This window comes from Hypanus sabinus, chromosome 29 (genome assembly GCF_030144855.1).
Source record: "Hypanus sabinus isolate sHypSab1 chromosome 29, sHypSab1.hap1, whole genome shotgun sequence".
NCBI lineage: Eukaryota > Metazoa > Chordata > Chondrichthyes > Myliobatiformes > Dasyatidae > Hypanus > Hypanus sabinus.
In genome coordinates, this window is record NC_082734.1 from 33,587,703 (window position 1) to 33,606,764 (window position 19,062).

The following is a 19,062-nucleotide window of genomic DNA, read 5'->3' on the forward strand; positions in this document are numbered from 1 at the left end:
GTGATGACAGCATCGTCGACTCCAAACTGCAGGGGTCGGAGGTGAGCCAGGACCAGCCTCAATGGGGTCTTCGTGATTTGTGAGGTCAGGGCCACTGGACAGAAGTCATTTAAAACTTTACATTGACCTTTCTTGGGTACTGGGACCACACATGGTGTTTTCCTCACAGCCGGGACCCTTTCCCGGCTGAGACTGAGATTGGAAATGCACTGGAGAAGTCCACACGGCTGCCCAGCACCCTGGGGTTCACACCGCTGCTTTGCTTTGCTGTGTCAGAGTTTCCCAGAGCCCTTCTCACCTGCTCAGTCTGTGTCGGCTGTGAAATTGGTGGAAGGTGGGGCTGGGAGAGGTGAAGATTGGGACAATAGCAGTTGGTATGTGGAGCTGTGGATGGTAGGTGCAGGACAAGGAGGGGAATGTAGAATGTGGTAGCCTCTGTACATCCATGTGTTGAATTGGAGGGGGTAGGAAGGAGGAGGGGAGGCATTGCTGAGGGAGCATTGGGTGCCTCGGCAGCTGGACTGGTGTGCTGAGGGGGGTGTGAACAGGAGGGCAATTGTCAAACCTGTTGAAGAATTGGTTTAACTCATTAGCCCATTCACGGCTGAATTCTGAGGTTCTACAGCCAGGCTGATTGAAGCCAGAGATGTTCTTTGTGCCTCTCCACACCTCCCGTGTGCTACCCTGCCCAAGCCAGTTCTCCAACTCTCCTGTATTCCTCTTTAGCCACCTTGATCTTCTCATTCAGCTCCCTCTGCACAGGTGTCAATTCCTCCATCTCCTGATCTAAAGGCCTCATTTTGTTGTTGACAAGAGCCTTTAGATCACTGATGACGCTTGGTTTGTTGTCAGGGAAGCAGCGAGCGGGGTTCCAGTGACGCCGTCGTTGAGAACTAGCTGCTCCGATAAAATGCGTATTAAGCCCTGTTATCCCATCAAATATAATATTTTTCAAAAAATATTTGAACTGAAAAGAGGGGCAAGAATGGGGAAAAAGAATGGAAATAAAAAAAGCGACCCTGCGGAGCCTGCGTCCGAGAGGAGTGCAGCGAGCGGCTCTCCGACCCGACCGCGTGCGAGCGAGGCGGCCGCCGGGCCTCGTTCAGAGGAAGCAGCAAATATGTTCGAAATGCTGAAAGAGATGAGGGAGGTCCAGAAAGAAATAAAGCAGCAGCTCCGTGATATTCAGGCAGAGCTCACCAGCGTCGATCAAAAAAATAGAGGTGGCAGAGACTTGCATTGTGAAAAGGTGGAAGATCGCGTTCAAAATGTGGAACGGATACTGAGTAAGACAATAAAAATAATACATCACCAAGAAGGTAAACTGCTTGACCTGGAGGGAAGATCATGGTGGAAAAATATCAGAATCTACAACGTTCCCGAAGGGGCGGAGGGCTCGTCTATGATAGAGTTTGTCAGAAAGTTACTGCGGGACGCGCTGGATATTCCCTCGGCTATGAAGCTGGAAGTCGAAGGAGCCCACCACGCATTAGTCCCAAAACCTGCCCAGTATAGAAAGCCAAGCTCAATAATAATTAAATTCCTTCAGTACAGCAGCAAGGCGGAGATTATACGAAGGGCCTGAGGTAAGAAGAGAGTGTTTTTCAACGATAAATTAATATATTTTGACCACCGCGGTCCTGTAGAAATGCAAAGAATACTCTGAAGTAAAGCGAGTACTAAAGCAAAATAAGATTAAATTTCAAACTCCGTACCCTGCTAAAATTCGAGTGTTTTATGACAACGGACGTGGTTGTACCAGACAGTGGAAGAGGTGACTACAGACATGAAGGTCAGAGGGTTGCCCATCAGCATGACCAAAACAAGGGAAAGCCTGTCTAAGGAAATATCCCGCTCCACTTGGGAAATAGTGCGAGATTCGAGAAAGCAGGAGACGGGAGGAGGCCGAGAGAAATATATCAGGAAGAGACCGGGAGTTTCCCAAAGACAGTCCTCACCCCCTTCAGAAGAGCCATAAGGTTTGGCTAACTTTAAAAATGTTGAGAGGCTAAATGGAAGCAAAAGTAGACGGTGATATACCTATCTCGAGAAATACTTATTATAATGTGGATTTTATATTACTTAGTTGTTATTCATTATTCGCTCACTTACTCCTTTTTCCCCACCAAAATGAGAATATATATATGTAATGTATGTGTGTGTATATGTGTATATATAGGAGGAGTACACAGGGAAATCTTTTCTGTGTAATGGATTTGTTCACTGACTTTTATGAATACTGCATTGGGGGTCCTCAACTCACAAGTAGGAGGGGTTATCCCTCACAGCTGGACATTTCCTCTAGCTCAACGCAGGGTCATCTAGTAGAGACCTCAGCCTTGGAATCACACTTTCGTTGCCATTTTTGTTATTATCTGCGTTTCTTGGTTCTTATTTGTTCAGGGAGTAGATCGATCTTTTAATGTCAATAGGCTATTAAATCCAATCAAGCGTAAGAGAATATCCAAATTGGAACAATTTGATTCATACTGGGAAAAATGGTTTAACTACATAATGCCTCATAGGCCTGATTTTATTCTCACAAATCAATGAATCTGTTGTAAACAAAAGATCACTCCCTACTTGTACATAGTTCTTCCCTTTTGCTTATTTTTTTCTTTCCACTCTTCTATAAGTGTATACCTCAGATAAATACTTTGTGGAGATCTGTGATATATATGATATATATGTACAATGTCTGAAATACATCTTATGGAAATGTTTAATGATGAACTTCAATAAAAGAAATGACAAAAGAAAGGGAAGCAGTGAACAGTCCTTGATGGTAGGATGGGAGGAAGTGGGGAGAGTTTCGTCAACTCCTGACTATAGACGGGTGTCACACATGGGAAAAGGTCAGTTCCTGGGGAAGTAAAGACACTGGCAAATCTCCCGTGTGATTGTATCAGTGAGCTGGGTCCAGGGCAGCTCAGCTGGGATTTAAAGCTGCTGACTCTGTGCACCGCTGACCCCCCAGTGTAGACGGGCACACATTCACCTCCTTCCTCTCCCTGGAGTCACTCAGCAGCTCGTTAGTTTCACTGACATCGAGTGATAATTTTTGTGTGGGTTCCCTCTTACCCTCCTCTCCACCCCTCCTTTTTTACCATTCCTCTCTCCTTGCCTCCCCTCACCATCCCACGGCATGGCACTCCCTCCTCACCTTACCTCCCCCACTCACTGCCCCGTCCCCCTCCCTGTGCCCCTTTCACCACTGCCCTTCCCTTCGATGTTGATGGTGGAAGGGGAGATCTGTGGATGGACTGAGGCTGATGCCTTGACTTCCCCTTATGTCCCCACCAGGTGATCCCAGAGGCACTATCAACTACACACTGCGGCTGGACCCCCAGCAGCAGACCGCCAGGGCTGTCTTCGAGACGTCTGCCAGAAGGCTAGATGGGAGCGTCCAGGTGTGGGGCTGGGGGAAATGTCTGCCATTCAAGCTTCTACTCCCGGTGAGAGAACAGTATTTCTTTGGGAAACACCCAAATTGTGTGTGTGTGTGTGTGTGTGTGTGAGAGAGAGGGATAGAGAGAGACTGTGTGTGTGAGAAGGATAGAGAGAGACTCTGTGTGTGTGTGTGTGTGAGAGAGAGAGGGATAGAGAGAGACTGTGTGTGTGTGTGAGAGAGAGGGATAGAGAGAGACTGTGTGTGTGAGAGGGATAGAGAGAGACTCTGTGTGTGTGTGTGTGTGTGAGAGAGAGGGATAGAGAGAGACTGTGTGTGTGTGTGTGAGAGAGAGGGATAGAGAGAGACTGTGTGTGTGTGTGAGAGAGAGGGATAGAGAGAGACTCTATACGTGTGTGTGTGTGTGTGCGTATGTGTGTGAGAGAGAGAGGGATAGAGAGAGACTGTGTGAGAGAGAGGGATAGAGAGAGACTGTGTGTGTGTGTGTGTGTGTGTGTGTGAGAGTGATAGAGAGAGACTCTGTGTGTGTGTGTGTGTGTGTGTTAGAGATAAGAGGGGTTTCCTGCAATGTGAGAGAGAGAGAGAGAGAGAGAGAGATTCCTGCATTCTGTGTGTGTGTTAGAGAGTTTCTGGCGGTGTGTGTGTGTGTGTGAGAGATAAGAGGGGTTTCCTGCAATATGTGTGTGTGTGAGAGAGAGAGAGAGAGAGAGAGGAATTGGGGGGGGGGGGAGGAGAGAGAGAGATTCCTGCATTCTGTGTGTGTGTGTGTGTGTGAGATGTGAGCGTGAGGCTGAGAGTGTGTGCAGGAAAGACTCTGTGTGAGAGTGTGTGTACACACATGTGAGGAAGCATGAGTGTGTTAATATGTCAGTATGAGAGGGAGTGTGTGTAAGGTAGAGAGATTTTGAGCATGTGAGAGAGTGAGTGAGATTGCGAGACTGGTGTGTGTGTGAGAGGGAAATGGAGAGCGAGTGTGTGTGTTTGTGTGTGTGTGTGCGCGCACGTAATTTCTTTATTTCAAAGTCATTTGAAATATTTCTGATCACAATGAAATAATCTACACCTGTGTACACTGACTCATTTAATCATTCCTGCATCTGAACAGAATGTGCAAATGTGGCGACTTTTCAATCTTTCTCATTGATAAAATGACAGAGTGAAGGGGGCATCCGTTCCCGATCTTATTAGGAGATTTCAGTATTCTTTTCATTTTCTTCCAACTAATATAATTTCTATTTCCTTTTGCATAAATTTCAGGTACATTGTGGACGTGCTGTGTTGTCTTGGAATGTGTGGTTTGCACTTGATCTGGTATTGGGAAATGAACCTGGTCAGGTGTCAGATCTCTCAGTGGGAGAGCATTTTGGAGATAGTAATCACAACTCTATCTCCTTTACCATAGCACTGGAGAGGGATAGGAACAGATGATACGGGGAAATATTTAATTGGGAAAGGGGGAAATATGATGCTATTAGGCAGGAACTTGAGAACATACATTGAGGACAGATGCTCTCAGGGAAATGCACAACAGAAATGTGGCAAATGCTTAAGGAACACTTGCATGGAATTTTGCATAAGTATGTTCCATTGAGGCAGGGAAAGATGGTAGTGTAAGATAACCATGGTGTACAAAAGATGTTAAGAAGAAAAGAAAAGCTTATGAAAGGTTCAAGAAATTAGGCACTGATAGAGTTTTAGAAAATTGCAAGATTGCTAGAAAGGATTTTAAGAATGAAATTAGGAGAGCCAGAAGAGGCCATGAAAAGGCTGGTGGGCAGGATTAAGGAAATCCCCGAGGCATTGTACAAGTCTGTGAAGAGCAAGAGGATGAGCGGTGTGAGAATAGGACCAATTAGGAACGATAGTGGAAACATATGCATGGAGTCAGAGGAGGTAGTGGAGCAACTTAATGAATACTTTGCTTCAGTATTCACCAGGGAAAAGGACCTTGGCGATTTTAGGGATGACTCACAGTGGACTGAAACACCAGCTTATAGACATTAAGAAAGAGGATATACTGGAGCTTTTGAAAACCATTGTTAGATAAGTCGCCATGACTGGATGAGATATACCCTAGGCTACTGTGGGGAGGAGATTGCTGAGCCTCTGGTGGTGACCTTTGCATCATCAATGGGGATGAGAGAAGTACCAGAGGATTGGAGAGTTGCAAATGTTGTGCCCTTGTTCAAAAGAGGGAATAGAGATAACCCAGGAAATTATAGACCAGAGAGTCTTACTTCAGTGGTGGTCAGGTTGTTGGAGAAGAACTTGAGAGGCAGGATTTATGAATGTATGGAGAGACCTAATTTGATTGGGGATAGTCAGCATGGCTTTGACAAAGGGCAGGTCGTGCTTATGAGCCTCATTGAATTCTTTGAGGATGTAACAAATCACATTGAGGAAGGTAGAGCAGTGGATGTAGTGTATATGGGTTTCAGTAAGGCATTTGATAAGGTTCCCCACGCAAGGCTCATTCAGAAAGTAAGGAGGCATGTGATCCAAGGAGACCTTGATTTATGGATCCAGAATTGACTTGCCCACAGAAGGCCCACAGCTGGTTGTAGATGGTTCGTATTCTGCATGGCAGTCGGTGACCAGTGATGTTCTTCAGGTATCTGTTCTGGGACCCCTCTTCTTTGAGATTTTTATAAATGACCTGGGTGAGGAAGTGGAAGGATGGGTTAGTAAATTTGCTGATGACACAAAGGTTGGGGGTGTTGTGGATAGTGTGGAGGGCTGTCAGAGGTTACAGCGGGATACTAATAGGATGCAAAACTGGGCTGAGAAGTGGCAGATGGAGTTCAACCCAGATAAGTGTGAGGTGGTTCATTTTGGTAGGTCAAATTTGAAGTCAGAATACTGTAGCGACCCACTTCCCCGTGCACCCGAACCGGCTCAGAAAGTGGCGCGCGCCGGCATTGAGGCCGGCCCCAAAGAGGGCGCCAAACCAGCAAGGGGAAAAGCCCGCGTGCGGTACGGAACTGTGAATACGCACCCCCTTCAGCATTCCCGCCCGGGGAGGGCGGGAACAGGAAGACTTTAAAGCGAGGCCGCGAAGTTCGAATAAACATCTTTTGCAACTGCAGCTCACCAACTACGTGTCATTATTTCAGCGCTGCGTGTAGCACACCACTACAATTGGTGATCCCGTCGGCCCAAACGATATTTGGACTGGAGATGAACGACGCCGTATCTGTTCATGCAGTTTCGTTAAAACTGCCAAGCTTCTGGACACTGCGACCTCACCTATGGTTCCAGCAAGCAGAAGCCCAATTCCACATTCGGCAGATAACCTCGGATGCCACACGTTACTACTACGTGGTGAGCTCCCTTGACCAGGAGACAGGTTGAGGAGTTCATACAGTCACCCCCGGAGGACGGCAAATACACGGAATTCAAAGCCTTGCTCATGAGGACTTTCGGACTCTCGCGGCTTACTGCACCTGGATGGTTTGGGGGACAAGCTGCCATCAGCTTTGATGAACGAGATGTTGTCCCTGGCTGGAGGACACAAGCCCTGCCTCATGTTTGAGCAGGTGTTCCTAGAGCCGCTGCCCGAGGACATACGCCTGCTGCCGTCCGACGCGGATTTCAGCAACCCCCGGAAGGTGGCGGCCCGGGCGGACGTGCTGTGGAACGCCAAGAAGGTGAGTGGGGCGTCCGTCGCACAGATTACCAGGCCACGCTCCCAGCAGCAAACCTGACCAGGCCCGGCTGCAGAGCCCACTAACCCCAGAGGCAGGGGTGAGGAGACCAACGGACAATGGTGCTTCTACCACCAGCGGTGGGGCGCAGAAGCCCACCGTTGTAGCCCGCCCTGCAAGTTCCCGGGAAATGCCAGGGCCAGCTGCTGCTGATGGCTACGGCGGCTGGCCATCGAGATAGCTTCCTGTATGTCTGGGACAAGCGGTCGACACGCCGCTTTTTGGTCGACACTGGTGCCGAGATCAGTGTCTTACCTCTGACGAGTTACGACACCCGCAACAGAGAACTGGGTCCCACGCTGAGGGCTGCAAACGGCAGCACAGTAGGGACCTACAGCACCCGTACGGTGCGGCTACAGTTCGGCTCCAGCCAGTTCATGTGGGACTTCACACTGGCTGCCATAGCCCAACCGCTCCTGGGAGTGGATTTTTTGCGAGCTCACAGCCTACTGGTCGACCTGCCAAGTAAGAGACTGGTACACGCCGAGACCTTTCAAACGTTCTCCCTGGGTGAAGCCCAGTTGCCAGCCCTACACCTAGACTCCATCACGCTGTCCGACAATGATTTCCCATTGGCTCCGGCACCACAGTTCATGGCAGCCATGCCCAGACACGGTGTACAGCACCACATCCCGACCCAGGGACCACCCCTCCACGCCCGTGCTCGAAGGCTTCCCCCTGGACAAGCTCCGACTGGCGAAGGAGGAGTTCAAGAGGATAGAGGAATTGGGGATCATCCGGCGGTCCGACAGCCCATGGGCCTCCCCCCTGCACATGGTGCCCAAAGCAACAAGGGGCTGGAGACCATGTGGAGACTACCGCAGGCCGAATGAGGCTACAACACTGGACCGCTACCCTGTGCTGCACATTCAGGACTTTCCAGCAAACCTGCACGGCGCGCGGATCTTCTCCAAGGTAGACCTCGTCCGGGGATACCATCAAATCCTGATGCATCCAGATGACGTCCCCAAAACAGCACTCATCACCCCGTTTGGCCTTTTCGAGTTCCTCTGCATGCCGTTCGGCCTGAAGAATGCCGCACAGACGTTCCAGCGGTTAATGGACGCAGTGGGACGTGACCTGGACTTCGCTTTCATCTATTTGGACGACATCCTCATAGCCCGCAGTAGTCGTCAGGAGCATCTGTCCCACCTCCGTCAACTCTACGCCCGACTGAGTGAATGCGGCCTAACAATCAACCCGGCCAAATGCCAGTTCGGGCTCGACACAATCGACTTCTTGGGCTACAGGATTACTAAAGACGGGGCAACCCCTCTGCCTGCCAAGGTAGACGCGGTCCGCCATTTCCCCCGACCCAACACAATCAAAGGCCTTCAGGAATTCGTAGGTATGGTAAATTTCTACCACCACTTCCTCCTTTCAGCAGCCCAAACCATGTGCCCCCTGTTCGCCCTGATATCGGGTAAGGGCAAGGACATTACCTGGGACAAAGAGTCCGCAGCCGCTTTCGTTAAAACCAAAGAAGCCTCGGCAAACGCTGCGATGCTAGTGCACCCCAGAACGGACGCCCCTACCGCCCTCACAGTGGATGCATCTAACACGGCAGTCAGTGGAGTGCTGGAACAACTCATCGAGGGTCGCTGGCAACCCCTGGCGTTTTTCAGCAAACACCTGCGGCCGCCCAAGCTCAAGTACAGTGCTTTCGACCGGGAACTATACCTGGCAATCCGGCATTTCAGGTACTTCTTAGAAGGTAGGCCCTTCACCGCGTTCACGGACCACAAGCCGCTTACGTTCACGAAGGTGTCCGACCTCTGGTCGTCCCACCAACAGCGACATCTGTCCAACATCTCCGAATACACGACGGATGTCCGGCACATCTCAGGAAAGGACAATGTCATGGCGGACGCCCTGTCCCGCCCTAACATCCAAGCCCTGTCCCAGGGGGTAGACTATGAAGCGCTGGCGGAGGCACAGCAGGCAGACGAGGAGATCCCGAGTTACAGAAACGCAGTCTCCGGTTTGCGGCTCCAGGACCTCCCCGTGGGCCCAGGTAGAGGACCCTACTCTGTGACGTCGCCACCGGCCAGCCCCGTCCCGTTATCCCGACAGCCTGGCGGCGCCGCGTTTTCAACTTCATTCACAACTTAGCGCACCCCTCCATCTGGACAACCGTCCAGATGGTCTCCAGCAGGTTCGTTTGGCACGGTCTCTGCAAGCAGGTCAGTGAATGGGCCAAAGCATGCATGCACTGCCAGATGGCCAAGGTGCAGCGGCACACCAAAGCCCTGCCGCAGCAGTTCCACCCCACCCACCGGCGTTTCGACCACATTCATGTGGATATCATGGGCCCCCTGCTAGTGTCGTGCGGAGCGCGGCACCTCCTCACTATCATGGACTGGTTCATAAGATGGCCAGAGGCGATCCTGCTCACCAACACCACCTCCAAATCCTGCGCCCGGGCACTGCTTGCAACCTGGGTATCTCGCTTTGGTGTACCGGCCCACATTACCTCCGACAGAGGTGCCCAGTTCACCTCCAGCCTGTGGCCAGCCTTTTGGGGACTCAGCTGCACCACACAACTGCCTATCTTTTGTCTTTTGTTGATTGTTAACCACAAATGATGCATTTCACCAAATGTTTCAATGTGCTTGTCACAGGTGAATCAGAGAGTGTGGGAGCGAGTGCAGCAGTCTGAGTCTCTGTGAGTGAGTGTCTACAGGCAATAGTGGGGAGTGTGTCCACTGTCCACATGGGAGTCCATGGCTCCCTCACAGTGGCCCCATAGGTCCAATATGGTGGTAAAGCAGGCGTGAGGCACTGTTCAAAAGTCGGGAAGTTACCCTGCAGCGTCTTAAAACTGGCCAGGCCACATCTGGAGTATTGCATTCAGCTCTGTTCACCCCATTACAGAATGGATATGAGGGTGCAGAAGAGATTCACTAGGATTCTGCCTGGATTGGAGAGAATGAGCTATAACGAGAGATTGGAAAAACATGTTGTTTGTCTGTAGCAGCGGACTGGAGATCTGGTAGAGGTTTATAAGTTTACAAGAGGCACAGATGGACTAGACAGCTGGTCTCTTTTACCCCGAGGTGGAAATGCTTAATACCAGAGGGCATGTATTGCAGATGAGTGGGGAAAAGTTGATGGAGGTGTGTCGAACGGAGTGGTGGGTGCCCGGAGTACTGCCGCCAGAGGTGGTGATGCGGTCGGTGTTTAAGAGGCTCTTGGATCGGTATATGGATGTACAGGGAGTGGAGGGGTGTGGACATCGTGCAGGCAGAAGGCATTAGTTTAGTTCGGTGTTTGATTACTAGCCCAGTACCTCCGATGCTGAAGGGCCTGTTCCTGCGCTGTACTGTTCTATATAACTGCCACTGGACGGCAGTCAGTGAGGCCAGTCACCTGGACAGAGGCTGAGTGTGCCCGTAAATTCTCCAGCCAGAGGTGGCCAGCAGGCAGCCAGCCGAGTGAGGCCATCCTGGTGAATCGAGCTGCTCTCTCTCTCTCTCTCTCTCTCTCTCTCTCTCTCTCTGTACCCTTGCATTCTGGTTGCAGATTGCAATTACAGCACCAGCAACCCCGGTTCAATTCCTGACGCTGTCTGTGTGGCCGCGTGGCTTTCTTCCGGGTGCTCAGATTTCCTCCCACAGTCCAAAGGGTTGAGATGAGAGAGCTGTGGCGTGCTATGTTGGCACCAGAAGGGTGACAACTCTTGCAGGATCCTCGGTCATTGAGGCAATCAACACATTTCACTGTGCAACACACACAAAATGCTGGTGGAACGCAGCAGGCTAGGCAGCACCTATAGGGAAAAGCACTGTCAACGTTTCGGGCCGAGACCCTTCGTCAGGACTAACTGAAAGGAAAGACAGTAAGAGATTTGAAAGTAGTGGGGAGAGGGGGAAATGCGAAATGATAGGAGAAGACCGGAGGGGGTGGGATAAAGCTAAGAGCTGGAAAGGTGATTGGCGAAAGTGATACCGAGCTGGAGAAGGGAAAGGATCATGGGACGGGAGGCCTCAGGAGAAAGAAAGAAGGAGGGGAACACCAGAGGGAGATGGAGAACAGGCAGAGTGATGGGCAGAGAGAGAGAGAGAAAAAAGGGGGAAAAAATAAATATATCAGGGATGGGGTAAGAAGGGGAAGAAAGGCATTAATGGAAGTTAGAGAAGTCAATGTTCATGACATCAGGTTGGAGGCTACCCAGCCAGTATATAAGGTGTTGTTCCTCCAACCTGAGTGTGGATTCATCTCGACAGTAGAGGAGGCTGTGGATAGACATATCAGAATGGGAATGGGACGTGGAATTAAAATGTGTGGCCACTGGGAGATCCTGCTTTCTCTGGCGGACAGAGCGTAGGTGTTCAGTGAAATGGTCTCCCAGTCTGCGTCGGGTCTCACCAATATATAAAAGGCCGCACCGGGAGCACCGGACGCAGTATACCACACCAGCCGACTCACAGGTGAAGTGTCACCTCACCTGGAAGGACTGTCTGGGGCCCTGAATGGTGGTGAGGGAGGAAGTGTAAGGGCAGGTGTAGCACTTGTTCTATTTACAAGGATAAGTGCCAGGAGGGAGATTGGTGGGGGTCAAGTGGACAAGGGAGTCGCGTAGGGAGCGATCTCTGCGAAATGCAGAAAGGGGGGAAGGGAAGAATGTGTTTGGTAGTGGGATCCCTTTGGAGGTGGCGGAAGTTACAGAGAATTATATGTTGGATCTGGAGGCTGGTGGGGTGGTAGGTGAAGACAAGGGGAACCCTATCCCGAGTGGGGTGGTGGGCGGATGGGGTAAAAACCTGGCAGACACTCTGGTTAATATTCATGTGACAAATTATCTGATAAAGCTAATCTTAAATGTAAAGATTTCTATCGATTATCTTGAATCTTTACTCCTCAGAGATGTGTCCATGACTATTTCACACCCATTCTGATTTCGGTTAACTTCACCTTGGAAGGGGAAAAGATGGTGGAGAACGAGGGCCTGCGGCCGATATTGAACGACAAATGCAACACCACACATTATGGCCAGGTACAGTCTCGGGTTTAATATCAGTCAGTGGGGGAGAAGGGTCACCATGTGAGAGAGTTCAATTCATGTCATCAGACCATTCAGCCCAGTGGGGCAGATGCTAGCTCCTGGACAAATTCACTGTGGGTGCATGCCAGAAAGTCTGCCAGGTTTTCACTGTGATCTCTCTCTGTCTCACTGACATCAGCTGTTCTTCGAGCGAGACTGCGCATTGGGGAGTCTTTGTCCAGACTACCTCCGAATCCTCTTCAATTTCTCTAGGTAAGTCTACACCCCTGTCCCCGTCTGCTCCACTCTTCCCGTCTGCTCCACCGCCCGCCCATCTGCTCCACCATCCCCGTCTGCTCCACTGACCCCTCGTCTGCTCCACTCTTCCCCCCGTCTGCTCCACCCCCCAGTCTGCTCCAGCACCCCCCCGTCTGCTCCACTGTCCTGCTGTCTGCCCCATTGCTGTTCTCCCCCCCACTTTCTCCTGTACACCACTGTCCCCTCCACCCCCACCTGCCACTCACCTCCACTTTCACCTCTCCATCCCCTCCACTACCCCTCCTGCTCACACTCCCCTTCTCCCTCCCTCACCCCTCGTGTGGTGAATGCACACAGTCTTTTCCCAGGGATGGGGACTCAGGAACCAGAAGGCTCAGGTTTAGGAAGAGAGTGGAGAGATTTACTAAGAACCTGAGGGGCAACTTTTTCACCGGGGGGGGGGGGGAAGTGGTCTGTATACAGAACAAGCTCCCAGAGGAATTGATTAAGGCATATTTAAAAGAATCAATAGGAGCTTTCAAGAAGGAGCTAGATAGATATCTGATGGATAGGGGAATCAAGGGATATGGGGACAAGGCAGGGACTGGGTATTGATAGTGAATGATCAGCCATGATCTCAGAATGGCGGTGCAGACTCGAGGGGCCGAATGGTCTACTTCTGCACCTATTGTCTATTGAGAGGTTTGGAGGAAAACAGGCCAAACATGGGCAATTAGGACCAGCTGAACGAGGTCAGGATGGGCACGATGGGCTGCAGGGCCTGTTCCCTTGATGACGATAGGCATGTCCGCTCTGCTTCATCGGGTTGGAGATAATGCCGGGAGTCTGATAATATGATGTGGTGTCGGGAGACAGGAGCAATGCTGTGTCTTTGCTTTTGCAGTGGAAGCGAGCTGGTGCTAGGGAGGGACACAGTGCTGAGAGTACAAGTGTCCTTGGAGAACGCTGGTGATGACTCCTACATGGCCCAGCTCAACTTCCACCATCCCAACTGGCTTAACTTCAAAAGAGTCGTCCTTGACCAGGTGAGGGGGTTGTGGGATACTCCTGTGTGGGGGAGGAGGGGAGAGGGCAGAGAGGGACATTTGTGTGTGATGGGACGGTGTGGAGGGAGATTCACTCTGTGTCTGACCCCGGGAGTGTGTGATGGGACGGTGTGGAGGATTCACTCTGTGTCTGACCCCAGGAGTGTGTGATGGGACGGTGTGGAGGGGGACTCACTCTGTGTCTGACCCCAGGAGTGTGTGATGGGACGGTGTGGAGGGAGATTCACTCTGTGTCTGACCCAGGTGTAGAGATGGGATGGTGTGGAGGGAGATTCACTCTGTGTCTGACCACGGGAGTGTGTGATGGGACGGTGTGGAGGGAGATTCACTTTATAACTGATCAGGGTGTGTGTGATGGGACGGTGTGGAGGGAGATTCATTCTGTGTCTGACCCCAGGAGTGTGTGATGGGACGGTGTGGAGGATTCACTTTGTGTCTGACCCCGGGAGTGTGTGATGGGACGGTGTGGAGGGAGATTCAATCTGTGTCTGACCACAGGAGTGTGTGATGGGACGGTGTGGAGGGAGATTCACTCTGTGTCTGACCCCGGGAGTGTGTGATGGGATGGTGTGGAGGGAGTTTCACTCTGTGTCTGACCCCAGGAGTGTGTGATGGGACGGTGTGGAGGGGGACTCACTCTGTCTCTGACCCCAGGAGTGTGTGATGGGACGGTGGGGAGGGAGATTCACTCTGTGTCTGACCCCGGGAGTGTGTGATGGGATGGTGTGGAGGGAGTTTCACTCTGTGTCTGACCCCGGGAGTGTGTGATGGGACGGTGTAGAGGGAGATTCACTCTGTGTCTGACCCGGGAGTGTATGATGGGACGGTGTAGAGAGATCTTCACTGTGTCTAACACTGGGAGTGTGTGATGGGATGGTGTGGAGGGAGATTCACTCTGTGTCTGACCCCGGGAGTGTGTGATGGGATGGTGTGGAGGGAGTTTCACTCTGTGTCTGACCCCAGGAGTGTGTGATGGGACGGTGTGGAGGGGGACTCACTCTGTCTCTGACCCCAGGAGTGTGTGATGGGACGGTGGGGAGGGAGATTCACTCTGTGTCTGACCCAGGTGTAGAGATGGGATGGTGTGGAGGGAGATTCACTCTGTGTCTGACCCCGGGAGTGTGTGATGGGACGGTGTGGAGGGAGATTCACTCTGTGTCTGACCCCGGGAGTGTGTGATGGGACGGTGTGGAGGGAGATTCACTCTGTGTCTGACCACGGGAGTGTGTGATGGGACGGTGTGGAGGGAGATTCACTTTATAACTGATCAGGGTGTGTGTGATGGGACGGTGTGGAGGGAGATTCATTCTGTGTCTGACCCCAGGAGTGTGTGATGGGACGGTGTGGAGGATTCACTTTGTGTCTGACCCCGGGAGTGTGTGATGGGACGGTGTGGAGGGAGATTCACTCTGTGTCTGACCACAGGAGTGTGTGATGGGACGGTGTGGAGGGAGATTCACTCTGTGTCTGACCCCGGGAGTGTGTGATGGGATGGTGTGGAGGGAGTTTCACTCTGTGTCTGACCCCGGGAGTGTGTGATGGGACGGTGTAGAGGGAGATTCACTCTGTGTCTGACCCGGGAGTGTATGATGGGACGGTGTAGAGAGATCTTCTCTGTGTCTAACACTGGGAGTGTGTGATGGGATGGTGTGGAGGGAGATTCACTCTGTGTCTGACCCCGGGAGTGTGTGATGGGATGGTGTGGAGGGAGTTTCACTCTGTGTCTGACCCCAGGAGTGTGTGATGGGACGGTGTGGAGGGGGACTCACTCTGTCTCTGACCCCAGGAGTGTGTGATGGGACGGTGGGGAGGGAGATTCACTCTGTGTCTGACCCAGGTGTAGAGATGGGATGGTGTGGAGGGAGATTCACTCTGTGTCTGACCCCGGGAGTGTGTGATGGGACGGTGTGGAGGGAGATTCACTCTGTGTCTGACCCCGGGAGTGTGTGATGGGACGGTGTGGAGGGAGATTCACTCTGTGTCTGACCACGGGAGTGTGTGATGGGACGGTGTGGAGGGAGATTCACTTTATAACTGATCAGGGTGTGTGTGATGGGACGGTGTGGAGGGAGATTCATTCTGTGTCTGACCCCAGGAGTGTGTGATGGGACGGTGTGGAGGATTCACTTTGTGTCTGACCCCGGGAGTGTGTGATGGGACGGTGTGGAGGGAGATTCACTCTGTGTCTGACCACAGGAGTGTGTGATGGGACGGTGTGGAGGGAGATTCACTCTGTGTCTGACCCCGGGAGTGTGTGATGGGATGGTGTGGAGGGAGTTTCACTCTGTGTCTGACCCCGGGAGTGTGTGATGGGACGGTGTAGAGGGAGATTCACTCTGTGTCTGACCCGGGAGTGTATGATGGGACGGTGTAGAGAGATCTTCACTGTGTCTAACACTGGGAGTGTGTGATGGGATGGTGTGGAGGGAGATTCACACTGTGTCTGACCCCGGGAGTGTGTGATGGGACAGTGTGGAGGGAGATTCACTCTGTGTCTGACCCTGGGAATGATTGATGGGACGGTGGGGAGGGAGTTTCACTCTGTGTCTGACCCCGGGAGTGTGTGATGGGACGGTGTGGAGGGAGATTCATTCTGTGTCTGACCCCAGGAGTGTGTGATGGGACAGTGTAGAGGGAGATTCACTCTGTGTCTGACCCGGGAGTGTATGATGGGACGGTGTAGGGAGATCTTCACTGTGTCTAACACTGGGAGTGTGTGATGGGACGGTGTGGAGGGAGATTCACTCTGTGTCTGACCCCGGGAGTGTGTGATGGGACGGTATGGAGGATTCACTCTGTGTCTGACCCCAGGAGTGTGTGATGGGACGGTGTGGAGGGGGACTCACTCTGTGTCTGACCCCAGGAGTGTGTGATGGGACGGTGTGGAGGGAGATTCACTCTGTGTCTGACCACGGGAGTGTGTGATGGGACGGTGTGGAGGGAGATTCACTTTATAACTGATCAGGGTGTGTGTGATGGGACGGTGTGGAGGGAGATTCATTCTGTGTCTGACCCCAGGAGTGTGTGATGGGACGGTGTGGAGGATTCACTTTGTGTCTGACCCCGGGAGTGTGTGATGGGACGGTGTGGAGGGAGATTCACTCTGTGTCTGACCACAGGAGTGTGTGATGGGACGGTGTGGAGGGAGATTCACTCTGTGTCTGACCCCGGGAGTGTGTGATGGGATGGTGTGGAGGGAGTTTCACTCTGTGTCTGACCCCAGGAGTGTGTGATGGGACGGTGTAGAGGGAGATTCACTCTGTGTCTGACCCGGGAGTGTATGATGGGACGGTGTAGGGAGATCTTCACTGTGTCTAACACTGGGAGTGTGTGATGGGACGGTGTGGAGGGAGATTCACTCTGTGTCTGACCCTGGGAATGATTGATGGGACGGTGGGGAGGGAGTTTCACTTTATAACTGATCCGGGTGTGTGTGATGGGACGGTGTGGAGAGAGCTGCACTCTGTGTCTGACCCCGGGAGTGTGTGATGGGACGGTGTGGAGGGAGATTCACTCTGTGTCTGACCCCGGGAGTGTGTGATGGGACGGTGTGGAGGGAGATTCACTCTGTGTCTGACCCCGGGAGTGTGTGATGGGACGGTGTGGAGGATTCACTCTGTGTCTGACCCCAGGAGTGTGTGATGGGACGGTGTGGAGGATTCACTATGTGTCTGACCCCGGGAGTGCGTGATGGGACGGTGTGGAGGATTCACTCTGTGTCTGACCCCGGGAGTGTGTGATGGGACGGTGTGGAGGGAGATTCACTATGTGTCTGACCCCTGGAGTGTGTGATGGGACGGTGTGGAGGATTCAGTCTGTGTCTGACCGCAGGAGTTTTTGATGGGACGGTGTGGAGGGGGACTCACTCTGTGTCTGACCCCAGGAGTGTGTGATGGGACGGTGTGGAGGGAGATTCACTCAGTGTCTGACCCAGGTGTAGAGATGGGATGGTGTGGAGGGAGATTCACTCTGTGTCTGACCCCGGGAGTGTGTGATGGGACGGTGTGGAGGGAGATTCACTCTGTGTCTGACCCCGGGAGTGTGTGATGGGACGGTGTGGAGGGAGATTCACTCTGTGTCTGACCATGGGAGTGTGTGATGGGACGGTGTGGAGGGAGATTCACTTTATAACTGATCAGGGTGTGTGTGATGGGACGGTGTGGAGGGAGATTCACTCTGTGTCTGACCACAGGAGTGTGTGATGGGACGGTGTGGAGGGAGATTCACTCTGTGTCTGACCCCGGGAGTGTGTGATGGGACGGTGTGGAGGGAGATTCACTCTGTGTCTGACCCCGGGAGTGTGTGATGGGACGGTGTGGAGGGAGATTCACTCTGTGTCTGACCACGGGAGTGTGTGATGGGACGGTGTGGAGGGAGATTCACTTTATAACTGATCAGGGTGTGTGTGATGGGACGGTGTGGAGGGAGATTCATTCTGTGTCTGACCCCAGGAGTGTGTGATGGGACGGTGTGGAGGATTCACTTTGTGTCTGACCCCGGGAGTGTGTGATGGGACGGTGTGGAGGGAGATTCACTCTGTGTCTGACCACAGGAGTGTGTGATGGGACGGTGTGGAGGGAGATTCACTCTGTGTCTGACCCCGGGAGTGTGTGATGGGATGGTGTGGAGGGAGTTACACTCTGTGTCTGACCCCAGGAGTGTGTGATGGGACGGTGTGGAGGATTCACTCTGTGTCTGACCCCGGGAGTGTGTGATGGGACGGTGTGGAGGGAGATTTACTATGTGTCTGACCCCTGGAGTGTGTGATGGGACGGTGTGGAGGATTCAGTCTGTGTCTGACCGCAGGAGTGTGTGATGGGACGGTGTGGAGGGGGACTCACTCTGTCTCTGACCCCAGGAGTGTGTGATGGGACGGTGGGGAGGGAGATTCACTCTGTGTCTGACCCAGGTGTAGAGATGGGATGGTGTGGAGGGAGATTCACTCTGTGTCTGACCCCGGGAGTGTGTGATGGGACGGTGTGGAGGGAGATTCACTCTGTGTCTGACCACAGGAGTGTGTGATGGGACGGTGTGGAGGATTCACTCTGTGTCTGACCCCGGGAGTGTGTGATGGGATGGTGTGGAGGGAGTTTCACTCTGTGTCTGACCCCGGGAGTGTGTGATGGGACGGTGTAGAGGGAGATTCACTCTGTGTCTGACCCGGGAGTGTATGATGGGACGGTGTAGAGAGATCTTCACTGTGTCTAACACTGGGAGTGTGTGATGGGATGGTGTGGAGGGAGATTCACACTGTGTCTGACCCCGGGAGTGTGTGATGGGACAGTGTGGAGGGAGATTCACTCTGTGTCTGACCCTGGGAATGATTGATGGGACGGTGGGGAGGGAGTTTCACTCTGTGTCTGACCCCGGGAGTGAGTGATGGGACGGTGTGAAGGGAGATTCACTCTGTGTCTGACCCCGGGAGTGTGTGATCGGACGGTGTGGAGGGAGATTCATTCTGTGTCTGACCCCGGGAGTGTGTGATGGGACGGTGTAGAGGGAGATTCACTCTGTGTCTGACCCGGGAGTGTATGATGGGACGGTGTAGGGAGATCTTCACTGTGTCTAACACTGGGAGTGTGTGATGGGACGGTGTGGAGGGAGATTCACACTGTGTCTGACCCCGGGAGTGTGTGATGG

General features: G+C 52.5%; 1 protein-coding gene across 1 annotated transcript in view; it reads left to right on the forward strand.

The window, feature by feature from the left end:
* Nucleotides 1-19,062, forward strand: part of LOC132383222 (integrin alpha-X-like) — a 67,173-nt gene that overhangs the window by 31,532 nt on the left and 16,579 nt on the right. The window contains exons 17-20 of the mRNA XM_059954125.1: nucleotides 3,304-3,455; nucleotides 11,978-12,109; nucleotides 12,297-12,370; nucleotides 13,260-13,401. Of these exons, the coding sequence (XP_059810108.1) occupies nucleotides 3,304-3,455; nucleotides 11,978-12,109; nucleotides 12,297-12,370; nucleotides 13,260-13,401 (500 nt within the window). The remainder of the gene's footprint in view (nucleotides 1-3,303; nucleotides 3,456-11,977; nucleotides 12,110-12,296; nucleotides 12,371-13,259; nucleotides 13,402-19,062) is intronic.